Genomic DNA, 16587 nt, shown 5'->3' on the forward strand with positions numbered 1-16587 from the left:
TTTTAATGAGTGAACTAAGTATTTGACCACTCTGCAAAAGCCTTGCTGGCAATGAGAGGTCAGATGTTTCTTGTAGTTGGCCACCAGGTTTGCACACATCGGGATTTTGTCCCACTCTTCTCTATAGTTACAAGTGTTAGCGGAGGAGCAGATCTTCTCCAAGTCATTAAGGTTGAAGACTGAAGTTTGGCAACTCGAACCAGGACCTTAATGTGCTTCGTGAGCCACTCCTTTGTTGCCTTACAAACATGTACATGGTCCCGTCCATCGTTCTTTGATGCAGTGAAGTTGTCCTGTCCCCTTAGCACAAAAACACCCCCAAAGCAGAATGTTTCCACCTCAGTGTTTGACAGTGGGGATGGTACTCTTGGGGTCATAGGCAGCATTCCTCCTCCTCCAAACAAGGCAAGTTGAGTTGATGCCAAAAAGCTTGATTTTGGTTAGGGGTGCACTGATCCGATACCAAGATCGGATATCGGCCCCAATCTAGACAAAAAAGCTGGATCGGGGATCGGAAAAATTAGCCGATCCATGGGCCGATCCAGCACATCCTACGTCATTCGTCAGCAGCACGTGTGTCACATTGCTGGAAGAGTTGAGCCTTAGCAACATAAATAAATAGATGTGCCTGACATCCTTATGTATAGGCTTTAAATAATAAAGGTTTATTTTAAAGTACATCAGCCCATTTAGGCCTACCATAAATATACATGTATATATAGCCTAGGTATATTCAGGAATTGACAAATTGTGGCAACCAAATTGTGACAAGTGGTAACCTAATCATCACCCTGATGTGATTGCCCTCCTGGCAACCACATTATTGTAGCCCACATTTTTCATGTACTTTATTTTCATTACAAATAAATCATCATTGATGGTATTAGAGCATACGCTTTGCGGATGTTTAAATTTGCGTTCTGATTTGTTTACTACGTCCCCACTGTCAGATATAGGCTAATTGTTATATTTCCCACATATGCAGGGTTTTGATACAGAAATAGATTTTTCATTCGCAATGGCAAGATTAGCCTATAGCCTATAACAAAACATGTTCAATTATTTCGATTTGGCATTAGAACTGATCAGTCTTCATCCGTAAGCAAACACACTTTAGCTCACGTTAGCAAACACTAGCTAGTCTGAGAACAATGTTAACATGAATATTTGCAAGTCTCCAAGTTTGGTAGCAAATCTGTGCATGATTCCATTGTAAACCAGTTATTACCTTAATTATATGTTTTCCAGATTATTGTCATTTATTGTACATGCTACCTTATATTTTCCAGTTTTCAGCAGAGCAACCTCGGTTTTGCATATTCTAAACTATCTTAAACCCAAATGTAGCTGCTACATTCCCAATGTTAGCAAACGCTACCGAGTCTGTTAACATGAATATTTGCAAGCCTCCAAGCACAGACGTCACACTTTAAATCCTACCTGTTGCCTTTCACCATCCACTTATTTAACTACTGTCGCATCCCTTGACATGCCATCTCCTCTTCCCTCTTTCTTTTTTTATTTTTAGCCCCCGACAGCTTTTTTGCTTAGTCCATTTTCCACAGACGACAGATCAATACTCGTAACTGCTCGCTCAGCGCTCACGGCGCTACCTCTTGATGTCAAAATTCTATTATATAATCTTAGACGGGCGCCTACCCAAGCGGTTCTTAAATGTTTTATCACATTGAGTAAATGCAGAAACACACAACAGCATCTACATATAGAAAATACAAAAAAAAGATTGAATAATTTTTTATTTATAATTTTTTACCATCGCTTTGGCACCCCCATGGTGCGGCGCCGCATATAGTGCATACCCACTTTTTGCGCCCCTGCTCTGGATGTCTGGATCGTAACATCCAGCGTTGTAGCGTTGACATCGTTGCTAGCGGTACAAATTGTGGAGCAGAAACTAGCAATTGCAGGCTGCTGGCATGGCTTTACGTAGTCTCCGTTTTTTGCTCTCCACGTGCCATTCCATCGCTCTATCCCATTGTCCCAAGATTGAAATTCTTGCGACGCAGTTCGCTTCATAAGCATTTCCAGGCACCAACCCAAGAATACTCGTTCTTTTTAAGCCATTTAATTTAACTTTAATTTCCCCATGTTTCTAAGTTGAGTGGCTGTCAACCATTGCTGTATTACCAATGCTAAACGTAATTAAAATCTGCGCAGGCTACGCTCTGACCTAACCATAGATAGCAGCCGACAAAAAAAAATATTCAACCTGAATAATAGAACAGATAGCCTGCATTTTTGCAGTGACATGACCAAAAAAAAATTAAGACCCATCCAATCTGAATTTAAAACAATTTATTACTTTTTAAGGCCTTATTGTTAGAAAAGGTGATTTCAGACTTAAGGACCCGCGGCCACCCTGGTCAATAAATGCGCCTAAATTATTATTTTTATTAATCATGGTATGCTCCACGGACAAAACTTGCACCATCATCCTTCTGCAACAAAGTGTCGCCATGTATTCCTGTACCGGCCCTACTGCTGCATGTTTCATTCAATCAACACATCGAATCCTACTAAGAAAGCCGAGTAAACGCACTCAATGGTAGGCTACTATATCTGCTACTGCTATTACTATCCCAACTCTAATTTCAGATGTTAAAACTATAATATTCTTGTTACGAATAGCTAGCCTACTTTTGTTTAACAGTTCATCTTTCAGCTTCTCCCGCATTGTAGGCTATTTAGCTTTGTTGATGCCGTTCAGCTTCCACAATGCCTCTTGAAATTAATTTCTTGCTTCACAACGTTCAAACGTATTCTCCCGCATTGTATTTAAGCACTTAGCTTTGTTAGATGATGCAATTCAGCTTCCACACTCCCTCTTTTGTGTGAATGATACATATTTTAAATTAATTTCAGCTTTCAGATTGCAGGTATTTTCTAATTTCTGTATTTTCAGCCATTTAAAGATCCTCTTAAGTAAATTCCATGTTTTGCATCTAAGTATATTATATACAGTGCTCTCCAAAAGTATTGGAACAGTGAGGCCAATTCCTTTATTTTTGCTGTAGACTGAAAACATTTGGGCTTGACATCAAACGATGAATGTGAGACCAGAGATCAACGTTTCAGCTTTTATTTCCAGGTATTCACATCAGGATCTGATGCACAAATTAGAAAATATCACCTTTTGTTTGAACCCACCCATTTGTCATGTGAGCAAAAGTATTGTAACATGTGACTGACAGGTGTGTTTTGTTGCCCAGGTGTGTCCTATTACATACATTATTCAATCAATAAATACCACTGAATGTCTACGCTCAGGTTCAGATTGGGTAGGATAGGTTTTGCCTATGCAGACTGTATTCAGAGGTGAAAACAACATGAAAACCAGAGAGCTGTCTTTGGGTGAAAAACAAGCAATTGTGAGTCTGAGAGAAGATGGAAAATCAATCAGAGCCATTGCAAAAACATTGGCCATAGCCAGTACAACCATTTGGAATGTCCTGAAGAAGAAGAAAACTACCGGTGTACTAAGTAACAGACGTCGAACAGGTAGACCAAGGATAACATCAGCAGTTAATGACAGAAACATTGTGAGAGCTGTAAAGAAAGACCCTAAAACAACTGTTAGTGTGATCAGCAACAACCTCCAAAGGGCAGGAGTGAAGGTATCACTATCTACTGTTCGCAGAAGACTTCATGAACAAAAGTACAAGGGCTACACCAGAAGATGCAAACCATTCATTAGCAAGAAGAATAGGAAGGCCAGGCTGAAATTTGCCAAAAAGTACAGAGATGAACCTCAAAAATTCTGGGACAAAGTTTTATGGACTGATGAGACAAAGATTAACTTTTACCAAAGTGATGGAAAGGCTAAAGTTTGGAGAAAGAAAGGAACGGCTCATGATCCCAAACACACAAGCTCATCTGTGAAACACGGTGGAGGTAATGTCATGGCTTGGGCTTGCATGGCTTCTTCTGGGCCGGGCTCATTAATCTTCATTGATGATGTAACACATGATGGCAGCAGCAAAATGAACTCGGAAGTCTACAGAAACATTTTGTCTGCCAATTTAAGGAAAGATGCAACCAAACTGATTGGCAGAGCCTTCGTTATCTTGCATGCAGCAAGATAACGACCCAAAACACACTGCCAAAACAACAAAGGAGTTCATCAGGGGCAAGAAATGGAAGGTATTAGACTGGCCAAGTCAATCTCCAGCCTTAAACCCTATAGAGCATGCATTTTACCTGCTTAAGAGGAGACTTAAGGGAGGAACCCCACAAAACAAACAACAACTGAAAGAGGCTGCAGTGAAAGCCTGGGAAAGCATCACAAAGGAAGAATGCAAAAGTTTGGTGACGTCAATAGGTCACGGACTTGCTGCAGTTATTAAAAGCAAAGGATTTGCAACTAAATGTGAAGTCTTATTCACTTAAATATATTTTAAGTATATCTGTTCCAATACTTTTGCTCCCATGTAAAATGGGTGGATTCAAACAAAAGGTGATATTTTCTTAGTTTTGCATCAGATCTTGATGTAAATACCTGGAAATAAAAGCTGAAACGTTGATCTCTGGTTTCACGTTCATTATTTGATGTCAAGCCCAAATGTTTTCAGTCTACAGCAAAAATAAAGGAATTGGCCTCACTGTTCCAATACTTTTGGAGGGCACTGTATGTGTGAAATGAGTTCCTGAAAGAATGTGCAAAGCGCTAAAACTTTTTCGCACTGAAATGTGGAGTTAGACCGAAGAACAGTTTCTCTTCCGTTTTCAATTCAGGTTTTAATGGGCGGAGCCAAAAAACTCCCCATCGAAGTCATTCCTCCCCATCTACGTCAGATCACTGAATGGCTACTCCTACTGTACTGTTATTGTAGCTTACATCAGCTAGCTGGTTCCAGGAAGTCTCCCACCACACGCAACTGCATCTTCCCTGGATACAAGAACTCCAGCTGCGCTGCAACGCCATTTAAGTTCCCTATTGATAATGAAAGGAAAAATAGGTGGATAGATTCTGTGAAGAGCCACGCTCATGGAAAGCTTCGGATAAACTCCAACAGCAGAGGCGCACCGACCATTTCACAGCGGACAGTTTTAACATGGACCAGAGACAGACGGCGTTCACCAACACACGGCTTCTCGCAGCGCAGAGCCGTACCGAGCATCGCCCCCCCAGCCGTTCATCTTCCAGTCGCACCTGGACCGTCCACCGCCACCAGCAGTTCATCACTTAGTTCTGTGTGCTTGTTATAATTATACTAGATAACTTTTCCTTTGCTATTGATGAAACCATATCAAATATTTGTAGTAACAGTTTTAGAAAAGCAGGTAAGGGGGTTTCGGCACTCCGCTTCGCGCCTAACAACTCCCCTTACCTGTTCTAAAATCAGCGTAAACCACGGCCTCTTGGGGCTTATTGCTTAACTTTGACACACTTGCAAGAAATGATCCGCTGGTTAGATGTAGCATGATCGTATTTACTACTCACAATAGTTCAACTTCATTTGCAGCAGCATTTTAATCTGAGTCAGAGTAGCTTTTGCAGTTGCACAACAAAGTCACAATGTGACGAGATTGAATTTAAAAGTATTAAAAAAACTCACCAGGGACAACAACAACATCGGCAACTCTGCACTATGGATTATTATTTTGATATAATCTTTCAATTAAGTGTCTGAATAGGACTGTTTGTTTAAGCACACATGATTAGTTTCTCCTCCATCTTGAACCTAAAACCTAGATTATAGGTTAGAAATGTTGACAATGACCAACGGTTGCTACGTTACAGATTGGCCAATGCTCTACACTGTTCCACTGTTCAAACTTTTTCTGTTTCTACATCTTTCAATTATTAATACGTTGCAGAATGGGTTTTATTCGGCAAAAAACATCACACAGACAAGGAATTTACTGTGGCAGGAAGTTGCACACAAACATATAAGAATCTTAAATAAGAAGTGTACAAGTCTAACTAATACTAAGGGTTTAAACATTTAGAATGAAATAAAATATACAAATGTTATAGTACAAAAAGGGAAACAGTGCAATATGGCAAGGTGTCTTGTGCAGATAGTGATAAGTGGTCAACGCAGTGTGAGTCCTTGGCCTTGTTGAAGTGGCCAGCAGCGGATGGGAAGAAACTGTTTGTGTGGCGTGAGGTTTTGGTCCTGATGGACCGCAGCCTTCTGTCGGAGGGGAGTGGCTGAAACAGAGTGTGTACAGGCTGAGAGGAGTCGGCCACAATCTTCCTTGCTCGCATCGGGGTCCTCGAGGTGTACGAGGGTAGGCAGATTGCAGCTGATCACCTTCTCAGCAGTGCGGATGATACGCTGCAGTCTGCTCTTGTCCTTGGCAGTGGCAAAAGTGTACCAGACGGTGATGGAGGTGAGGATGGATTCAATGATGGCTGTGTAGAAGGCACCATAATTGTCTTTGGCAGGTAGAATTTCTTCAGCTGTTGTGCTCTCTTGGTGAGGGAGCGGATTGGAGAGGATAGTGTCCAGGAAGCGGAAGTAATCCAGTGTTGACTGGGGAGTCGCACAGGGTAATGGGGGTGAGTGGGGCTGTATTCTTCCTTAAGTCCACAACCATCTCCACTGTCTTAAGAGCATTGAGCTCTAACATAACACTAACATTTATGAAATTAAATAATACACTTTTTTTTCTTTTTCAACCGCAAGAAAACATTGCGATGCATAACAATGACAGATATACTTTTAACACTGTCTCACCATTTTGGTTTCAAAGCAACCCTTTTTTTTTACCATGATATTGATAACCGTTATGCTATATAGTCTTTCATCCTTTAATACTTTAAACGCTTAAACATTTATGAAAGTCATTAAGATAGCCTACTCTTGTCACTTTTTTTCTCCTCTTTCAACAGTAACAAAATATCGCAATGCACAACAATGACAGATACTTTTATACAATTTCTCATCATTTTGTTTTTAAAGCACATACCTCCTTTTAAAATCTTTGTAAAACCTTCATTAGTCAAGCCATAAAAACAACATTGTTTCAACTGCATTCAGCAAACACACATTCTCTTCAGGAAATGTACCTTTCTAGTTTTGTTAAGTATTGGACATTTAGCCTTTTTTCTGATTTTGAAACACATGCTCAAAATATTCACATTGTATTTGTTAAGAATGTATATTTGTTTGTTTTCAATTGTTTGTGGGTCAGATGATGACTGACTGTTTGGATTGTTTTATTTTGACTGTCTTCAAATCAACACTTCAGTGACCCCATGCTGGTTATTGAACCTGTTCTTTACTTGGCTAGCTTACTACATTGGCCTACATTGTTATATATAGTCCCATTTACCACAGCCACTGCGTTTACATGATGGTATCAATTCGAATCTAGCTTTTTCCGGATATTGCGTATTATTGGGGCAACTGCTATTTTCCGGATATATATGGCAGTGAATAAACCGAATCACTGGCCGAAAGCATGTCATATCCCAGTACAATACGTGGCGCTGTTATTACAACTAGGGGTGATACAGCCCTTTCCGCTTGACCTCTTCACCACTACCAACAACATCAACCTTTTGAGAAAAACTGCGAACGGAGAGCAAAGTGAAGCTATGTCCCTCTACATTTCGTGCATGATGACAATAGGAGTACTGCGAATGCAATTGGCGCTATTGGCTCGTGCTGTTTGTTTGTTTCTTGCGGGCCGGCTCCCGGCAGCGACAACTTATCATCTCTTTCGACTTCCAGGTCACGACCTGGGAGGGAGGGCGGCGGGATCTCAAGCAGTCCAGTTCAGTTCATGGTTCAATTCACCGTTTACAAGCATGCGATTTCCGGATCGTCTCGGATCGAATTATCTCGGGGTGTCGATCGGACGGTTAATTCTATTTCAGTCCAAATAAGTCAGTAATTCGAATCCATGTAAACGCAGTGACTGGCAATCTGAATTTGGTCCTCTTAAAAAGTTTGTATCTGGATCAGGGGGGTCCAATCCCCAAAAAACTGTACAAATGTAAGATGTAGGGATGGGCTATATGGCCTAAATTGCGATTTACATTGCAGCCTCTTGCGATAACAATATATAAATTATAATAGAACCATTTCAGAACAGGTTACATAGACCCCAGTGTTTCCCACACAGACTTTGTGGCGCACTGCCACAAATTAATCAACCTTGGTCACCACATATTGCGTTTTGTTATTTTTTTAACAAACAGCGTATTCGTTCAGCTGCATTTCCTTTTCCTGCTCTCCCTCTGTCACTCACGTGTCTCTCACATACACACGCACACACAGTCATAACGTCAGCACACGCTAACGACGCTATGCAATGTCAGCGAGCCTTCAGCATTAGTAGGCTACTGTAGCTACAAGTCTAGGAAAGTTGAAGTGACTTTTCGCTAGGTACCTACGAACATTTCTTCATCTGCTAAACAAGTGGGTTCCCCATCATTCTTTTGGTGAGCTGTCTGACGAGCCCTAATTGCCCAGCGTCATGTAGCCGACCAAATACTTATTTAGCACTAGCGTTGCTACCTGCATATATGCAGAAATTGTTAACAATCGTTTGAGGTTTCAACCAGTGCTGCTCAAGCCGAAAGACAGGGTCAAGGAGAGAAAGAGATAGATTTGTTAAGCTTTTAAGAAAGAGTAGGAGAGGATATAATATATATATATTTTTTTTTATATGTGTAAAGTTCTGTGTAACGAACAGTTTGCTGCTGCTCGTCGGACGGCTTAAACCGAATCAAGTCCAAATAATGGATGCTGCACCGGTCTTTTCACCAGCGTTCGCTTTCAGCCATAGCTACTCAAGATGATTAATACGACGATGCGTTGCAACTCAAGGTAGATAGTGTCCTACATGCATTATCACGATAGAGATTTAAATTCTATTGCACTATCGTAGGCCAATTTTGTATCGTTTATATTGCATATCGTTTAACAGTAACTTTACAACAGTACTCTGCTACACAACTGATTGGTTAAGATGTAGAACCAAATTTGCTCCAGCGTGAACTATTGATGAAATAGCCTATAATGGCATACACTTTAGCCCACCCACCCAATATCACCACCATCTGGTCACTGCTTGGAATGTATTTGAGTAGACAACATTAAAAGGAACTGTTGAAACCAAATCCATTGATTCACCACGTGATCAATCATTAGAAGGGGGGGATGGGATATTGCGTCTTTCAAACAGCCTGAAAGTTGCATTCACAGTTTACCAGCTAAACATTTTTTTGAAAGAAATCCTGTGCACGATTTAGTCCGTAGATGTAAAGGGAAGAAAACATATTCAAAAGTATCTGTCTGGCTAGTTGTAGTAGATAGGACACCTACTTTATTTGTTAAATACCACTTTTGTTTTACACAATGCGGTTCAGCTCTTGCGTAACCCACCATCCACACACACTTAAAACTGGAGTGCCAATGTTACAGTAATAGCCTACATGGAACCACAGACACTCGCAACAGGTATACTAACCACTGCCCATTACACAATGCCTGTCTTGTTATTCCGAAAGTTGCTAAATTGAATAAGCTAAGCATCAACATGTAACATCAAGTCAGCCTATAGTCTAGAATTTCTAAACTAACTAGCCTACACTTGGTCCAATTATTGCAAAAATGAGAGCCGTGTCCTGACAGTAAATGAACAAAATTACATGTTTTTCCCAGGATAACTGAATCAAATTATACCACTGAATGTTTATGATGTCCCTATGTGTTTATTCTTTGACTAAAGCAGAGTTCGACATAAGCGATGGCCCGATGGCCCGGGGCCAGTAAAAAGTTACGTCGGGACAGTTAAATAGCAACTCACTGGCCCAATCGGGCCACTACAAATTATTGATTGAAAAAAAAAAAAATTGCATCGTAAAAGTTAACATCCTTCATGTTTTGCTATCTGCTAAATGCATAAATAACTTTGCAGCTCGTGGGGCGCACATTTGGCAAATCAAGAGTTGAGTGAGTGACAAGTGGTTGTCAAATTGTAATTCTCTAATCTCTATACATTTTTTAACAACAGGCACGAGATGAAAGCAAAGTAGAGCTGTGAGTTCAAACGGAAGCAACCTTTTTTAGCTAAGATGCACTGTGTCGTCTGTCGTATGCTAGCAGACAGCACCTGGTTTGCGTGACAGTTAAGCGGATGGTTGATAATTAGTCTTCGAGGCCATTGAACATGCTGGTTAGGAATTTAAATGCAGATGCCCATCCTGTTATTGCACGACTTATAACAACGGCATATCACGTAATTAAGACGGACAGATGTTTGCCTTGTTCCCCCGGGCTATTGAACTGCAGCAGAAGAATGGTGTCGACTTGGGTACTTAGTATCATACTGATGAAATGCAATGGAAGCTTTTATAAATTAGCATTGAGGGACCAGAGGTTTCAGTTTCAGAAAGACAGTCGTGAAGAGATGGCTGTCATTAGGGAAGAGAGCACGTCATTTTTTAGGTTAAAAGTCCAGTTTTTGCTGACTATTACTTTATTATTTTTTATCACTAGAAATGTGATTTCATTTTAGTTCTTTGTATAACCAGGATGTGTTTAATAAATGGTTAAACATGTTAACAGAATAAAATAACTTATAAGTCTTTGGTTTTGTTGTAACAATGATAAATTACAACTTTTGGAGGGGGGGCCAGTAAAAATGGCCTTGGGGCCAGTACATTTAAAACCCATGGCCCGTGGGGCCAGTCGCAATTTTTTTTATGTTGAACCCTGCTAGAGACAAGAAAGCGATCAGTCAGCCGACTATAAAATGTTGATAATATCAAGCTACGCATTTAAAGACCAACTGCAATCCAACCCGTAACGTGTGTGACATTAAATTATGTTTAGACTTTCTAATGAAATAATCACCGACTTAACACGGAAATGAATGACAGATTAACGGAGGCAAGTTCATTTTCCGACCTTGCCTTTGCGCCATGCAAGAAGTGCCATCTAGCGACCATTACATCCCGGTCTGAAGACTGAGTCAATTAACCCATATTTGCGTAATAAGTATGAAAACAAATAGAAAATTCCCCTCACTTCTGCTTTTTCTTCTTCTCCAAGTGCTTCTCCCACTCCACATCCAGCACATCGTTCACATCCTCCACAGCAAACTTCACGTACTGGTACAGTCTACGGATCTCCTGGTTCAAGAGAAAAAAAAACATGGTGGGAAAAGGCTAAAGTCATTTCCATTATTAGTACCCTTTGATAGACCCCATTGTCTATCAAAGGGCCTACAGAATCCTCAATATTTCATCCAACAACCTCTCAGTACTTTAACCCACCCTTCTATTTGCCAATCTCTCCTCTTTTGTCATCTACCAACTTACTTTGAGCTGGTCCTCGCTGCGTGGGTCCAGGGGTTTCTTGTAAATCAACTGGAGGTATCCCCTGTCCCGGTTGAGCTCGCCTTGGGCTCTGGCATCCTCAGCCCCAGCAAAGCCCTCCAGCATGGTGGTCTTCAGCGTGCTGATGTCACAGTGTAGGGACTGGTGGTAGATGCAATGACAATGCATGTTTTATACTGAATAATACTGGTGCTTAGCATTCCTTGTCAGCAGAGAACCCCTTCCCCACATGAACTATAGATAACACTAGGCTTACGTAAACAAACCTAGACCTAGGCTGACCATTATCTTACTAGAGATGCCATATATATTTAACCTTATCTGTACTAAGTAAACCATCTGGTTAAAGACCTTTGCCTGTTGTTAAAAAAGCCTACGACCCATATTGCTAACCTGTCATTCTCTCAAGAACACGGGTGTTTTCCAGAACACTGAAAACCTGCAGTTATAGTTCCTATCTTAAAAAATGGTGATCATCACTCAGCAGCCAATTACAGACCTATTAGTATACTTCCCATTGTGTCCAAAGTTTTGGAAAAATTAGCAACTCATTTATCATCTAAACTCTAATCATCTTTTACACACCATGCAACATGGTTTTAGATCAAATAACTCCACCGAGACTGCAACAGTCTATTTAATGCTAGTTTCTTCAAGGATCACAATGACTCTTACTTAGAAACTTGTTGCTCTTGTTGGTTAGTGACAACTGATTTAAACTGTTGTTGTCGCTGCGAAATATTCTATTTTAGTTAATCATATTTTTATATTTACTGTTGCTTGCTTTTTCTACAGGTACAGTTGCACTTACAGATTTATGTTGTTTAATTGTAACTTGCTTAACTACATGCTCTTATGGTTCTTCCCTTTGGCACTTATGTTTTGGTTGTTCACAATGTGTGCTTCTGGTTTTGGCTACCCGCAATGCTTTGGGGCTATCTTGTTGTTATTATCAGTGACCTATGCACTTTGTAAAGTTCTCTCTTGGAAGTCGCTTTGGATAAAAGCGTCTGCTAAATGAATAAATGTAAATGTGGGTCCCTTATGGTTAGAGGAGGAGTTGTGGGTGCAGTATTTCTAAATCTCCAGAAAGCGTTTGACACGGTCAACCACAACATACTTCTCTCCAAGTTTGATCAGTTAAACGTTTCTTCTTCTGCATTGAATTGGTTCAAATCATACTTATCAACTCGAACTCAGTGTGTTAAAATAAAAAAGCAAGTCTCACACTGAACCCAATGTCTTTATTTCTGATCAAAGAATCAAGATTGTGAAGGACTACAAATATCTGGGTATCTTGATTGATAATCAACTTACTTTTAAACAACTTGTTAAAAAAATAAGCAAAAATGTTAAATTCACCATGGCCAACTTGAGGCATCTTAGAAATCACATGTCCACCGAAGCTGTTAAAATGTACATGTTCTCGCTGATTTTGTCTCACATTAACTACTGCTTACCTACCTGGTCTACTGCCAACTCCACTACACTTAAACCAGTCATATCTCTCTACAAGCAGGCTCTAAAAATACTTAACAAAAAACCTAAATAACACCATCAATGTTCAGTCCTCCATAAGTACAGACTTAGTTGGGACAACCTGATCACATTTAAGAACTGCCGTTTAACCTGTTTATTAGTAGCGTCACATTTGTGATCATTCGAAAGCCGGCCCCACAGAGTACCGTCACACGTATGATTCTGAACATTTCAACCGACTATTTTCTGATAGACAAATATGACAAACGCTATAGTATGTAGGGATGGGTATCGAGAACCGGTTCTGTAAGGACCCGGTTCCAAATTTCTCAAAACCCGAATATCAATAAGGTCCAAGCTCATCGATACCGCTATCGATACTAAGTAATATAATGTAACGTTGACTTATGTCGCGAGTAAAAAGTTATGTTATTTAAACCAAATCACTGGTGCACAAATATACAACGTTTGAATAATAAAATGACTAAATTCAATTGAATGGCCTGCCAACCGCCTTTAAACTAAACAAAGAAGAATTTAATTGCCTCACGCTACTTCGCTTCAGTTATCCTCTTGTTGCTAGCTATGATGGCAGAACGCACAAAACGGTCAAAAGCTTGGCAAAATTTTATTAAAGCCAAAGATAAAGATGCAGCAAAGTGCAATATTTGTTCTAAAGTAATTTCTTGTAAAGGTGGGAAAACAACTGCAATGAACAAGCACCTCAACGTTGTGCATCAGATAAAGATAAAATGCAGTACTTCGACTGTCTCCGCGTCGCAACGGTGCCAACTCCAGCTGCCTTTGCAGGACAATCCTCTGGTGAGCGCACCCCTACTTCGTAGCGAGTCTCCATCGTTGACAATAATAAGACAATTCAGGGCTCAACAGTGCAATTATTTCACTCGCATATGCCCCTAAAATGTGATGTGTGCGCAAACTGCAAAAATTATTTACGAGCACAGTGTGCGAGTAAAGACAAGCCTCCCCCCCTCACTGCTGATCATTCAAAACATAGTCACCGCGAGCATGGCTCTGTGGAATGCTTAAGCATCGTGTTAAACAAAAACAGAGACAGAAGAAAATAGGGATACGATAAGGAATGTTTGGGTTTGGTTAGCTGGTCATTTAGCTATATCAGGTGCCTTTTGTTGAAAGGTGTTCAACTTTTCATAAAGTCGATGAGCTTGACAATGTCACCTTTCGTCAACCAACCAATCACAGTCTTGTTACTCATCTAGGTTGTGAATAGGAAATCTGTAGTGGACAGATTTAGATTTAGCCAGAGTCAGGATCTATTGTGCCTATATATGCTCCTTTTAGCCAGTCTCCTTCTGAGAGCAACACGTTCCCCTGTTTGACGTCACTGTTCGCATCTGTTTTACTTAAGAAATAGAAAAGTATCGATAGTGGTATCGATAAAGACTTGAATCGTTAAGCAGTCTCAAAAATGGTATCGATATCAATAAAATTTACGATACCCATCTCTAATAGTATGGCTTCAAAATTTACAATTAGGAGGCTAACAAGTAACACTAGCAGATAGAATCATTGCTATGAGTATTATGCTAGGTTGCTAGGTAACCGAAGCTAACTAATGCTAGCTAGCTACCTCATTCAACTGCTTAAAAAAAATATATATTTATAAGGAATTATTTTAAAGATTTATTTTAAATTATCATTTTATTTTAAATATTATAATTTTTTGCAGTAGAATTATATTTATCAGTTGTTTGTACCCATTGTTCTTTCCTTTCTACCCATGGTTAAGGACCAAGTGGGGTTTGTGTATTGCGATTTTATGTTTGTTATATTTTAAATTGATGTCTTTTTTTAGGTTGTACAGTCTTTTTCACTCTGGCAGGGGGACTGCCAATGGAAACCAGCCTTTTGGCTATAATTGGGTGCATTTACATGTTAATGTTCATTAATGTAAACTGTCCCTCTTGATAAAATAAATTGAAATTGAATTGAATTGCTGAGGCAGCACTGAAAAGTGCTGCGGGAAACCCTTTACTTTATATAGTAAGTTTGCATTAGGTTGCCATTTGGATAATTGCTACATTTGAACATAAGAACATAACTTGAACAGAAATCAGGGATGCAAACACATGTATGGTCAAAAAAGAGAGAAGTAATTTCAGCCAAACACCCCGCGGCAAATATCCATATACTTACATTGCCACCAACCCCCTGACATCCCTGGCCCACCCCTATATGCACAGAGTAAAATGACATTCTGAAGATCAAAATACACCAAAACTAATTTGTAATATCCACAAAAAAAATCAGAGACATTAACTCTTATTAAACTATCTAGCACTTCTTCTGGTTTTACTCCTTCTCCCCATTCTTCCTGGCCACCTATAAAGGCCGTTATATGGTACTCCGTACTTCACGATTACGGACACATGGGAAGGGCCTACACATAGATGGAACGCCCTGGAACGCCGTCTCCGGGGCCGGAGAGCTCTCCCGTGCACCGTTGAAATTCGAAAAAAGCGACGGATACCCCTTGGCCGTGATTGTTCCCCTACGACATCATTTCCAAACGACATCATTTCCGACTTCGACAGAAAGGCGTTTTCTCTAAGGTCGTCTTCTTGAAAGACGTCTGTGATGAGAACTTCTTGGAGAGAACGTTTATTGTGAGCTAGTTTATGCTCTATGCGAATTCAGAAACGTGAGTTTGTTGTCTGTGCACTGACTGCCACAGTTTAGTGACCTAGAGTAGTACATTGTAGTTTTGACTGTACATACAGTTTATATTGATCTTTTTGTTTCCAATTATGTCAGTCTTTTTGTTAATCATTTTTCACATTGGATTATACACTTGGTGGTGGAGAAATGAATTCACAAAACCAGAGCCTTGTCTATATCGCAGGGGTGTCAAACTCATTTTCACCGAGGGCCACATCAGCATTGTGGTTGCCGTCAAAGGGCCAGTTGTAACTACGATGTAACGTCAGTCACTATGTAAAAACATGGTGTTTTTGTTGTAGCGTTTGTGAACATAGGGCCTAATATGCTGCAATTGAAGTCCGCCTTTTAATTCTAGGACAATCTGCTGTTTTTCTTGGAGGATAAATTTGCATATTTTTCTCAGTGTTTAATGACAAAATGCAAGCGCGCATAGCGCAAGAGCAGAACTTTTGTTGCCCTTCATTGGAACGCAGAATAGCTTTTTGAGCTTTATGTAAAATAGGCATTGCCGTTTTCCAATTGGTAAAACCCTGTCTAATGAAGGTGATGTCTTCATCATTTCTGGCTCCAAATTGTCGACAAGGGAAGCAGAAACATGCTAGCTTGGCTCGAAGTTCGAGAGCGATACCAACTTGGGTTGAATGCCCGAGGACCTTGGCTGAAAATGCACATGGGGTACGTTCGCAGAACCGGCTGCATTGGAGTGCTGTCATTCAAACCATGCTCGCCTTCACCCAGTTAAACTTTGCGGGGGATGTCGGGATGTCGTCACTTTGCCGTAACACAATCGAAATGCATGGTGAGAGATGTCATTTATGGTCAATGTATTTTTCAATGTATTTGTTATAGAGTGCTACTATTTTCCCCACAAATAATACCTATCATGATAGAGATAAGTTTGCTCTTTCAGGTGGTTATATTGCATTGGACAGTCTTTAATATAATATTATGTGACTGCACCTGCTGCACTCATCGTCTGACTAGTGACAGCTGGTAAGAGGGTCACACGTGTGATGAGAGGTGGGAGATAAACAACGACGATTTCTAACTTACAAAGACGCAACAAAGCAACGTTTGACAAAAAA

The 16587-nt window shown here is 40.2% G+C and overlaps 1 protein-coding gene across 2 annotated transcripts in view; it reads right to left on the reverse strand.

Moving 5' to 3' along the window:
- nup214 (nucleoporin 214) overlaps positions 1–16587 on the reverse strand; it is a 180962-nt gene that overhangs the window by 123361 nt on the left and 41014 nt on the right. For both annotated transcript variants that reach the window (XM_047018075.1, XM_047018076.1), the window contains exons 17-18: positions 11303–11461; positions 11010–11113 (exon numbers count right to left, since the gene is read on the reverse strand). In XM_047018075.1, coding sequence (XP_046874031.1) covers positions 11010–11113; positions 11303–11461 — 263 coding nt within the window. The remainder of the gene's footprint in view (positions 1–11009; positions 11114–11302; positions 11462–16587) is intronic.

The sequence above is a fragment of the Hypomesus transpacificus genome, unplaced genomic scaffold (assembly GCF_021917145.1).
Source record: "Hypomesus transpacificus isolate Combined female unplaced genomic scaffold, fHypTra1 scaffold_89, whole genome shotgun sequence".
NCBI classification, from domain to species: Eukaryota; Metazoa; Chordata; class Actinopteri; order Osmeriformes; family Osmeridae; genus Hypomesus; species Hypomesus transpacificus.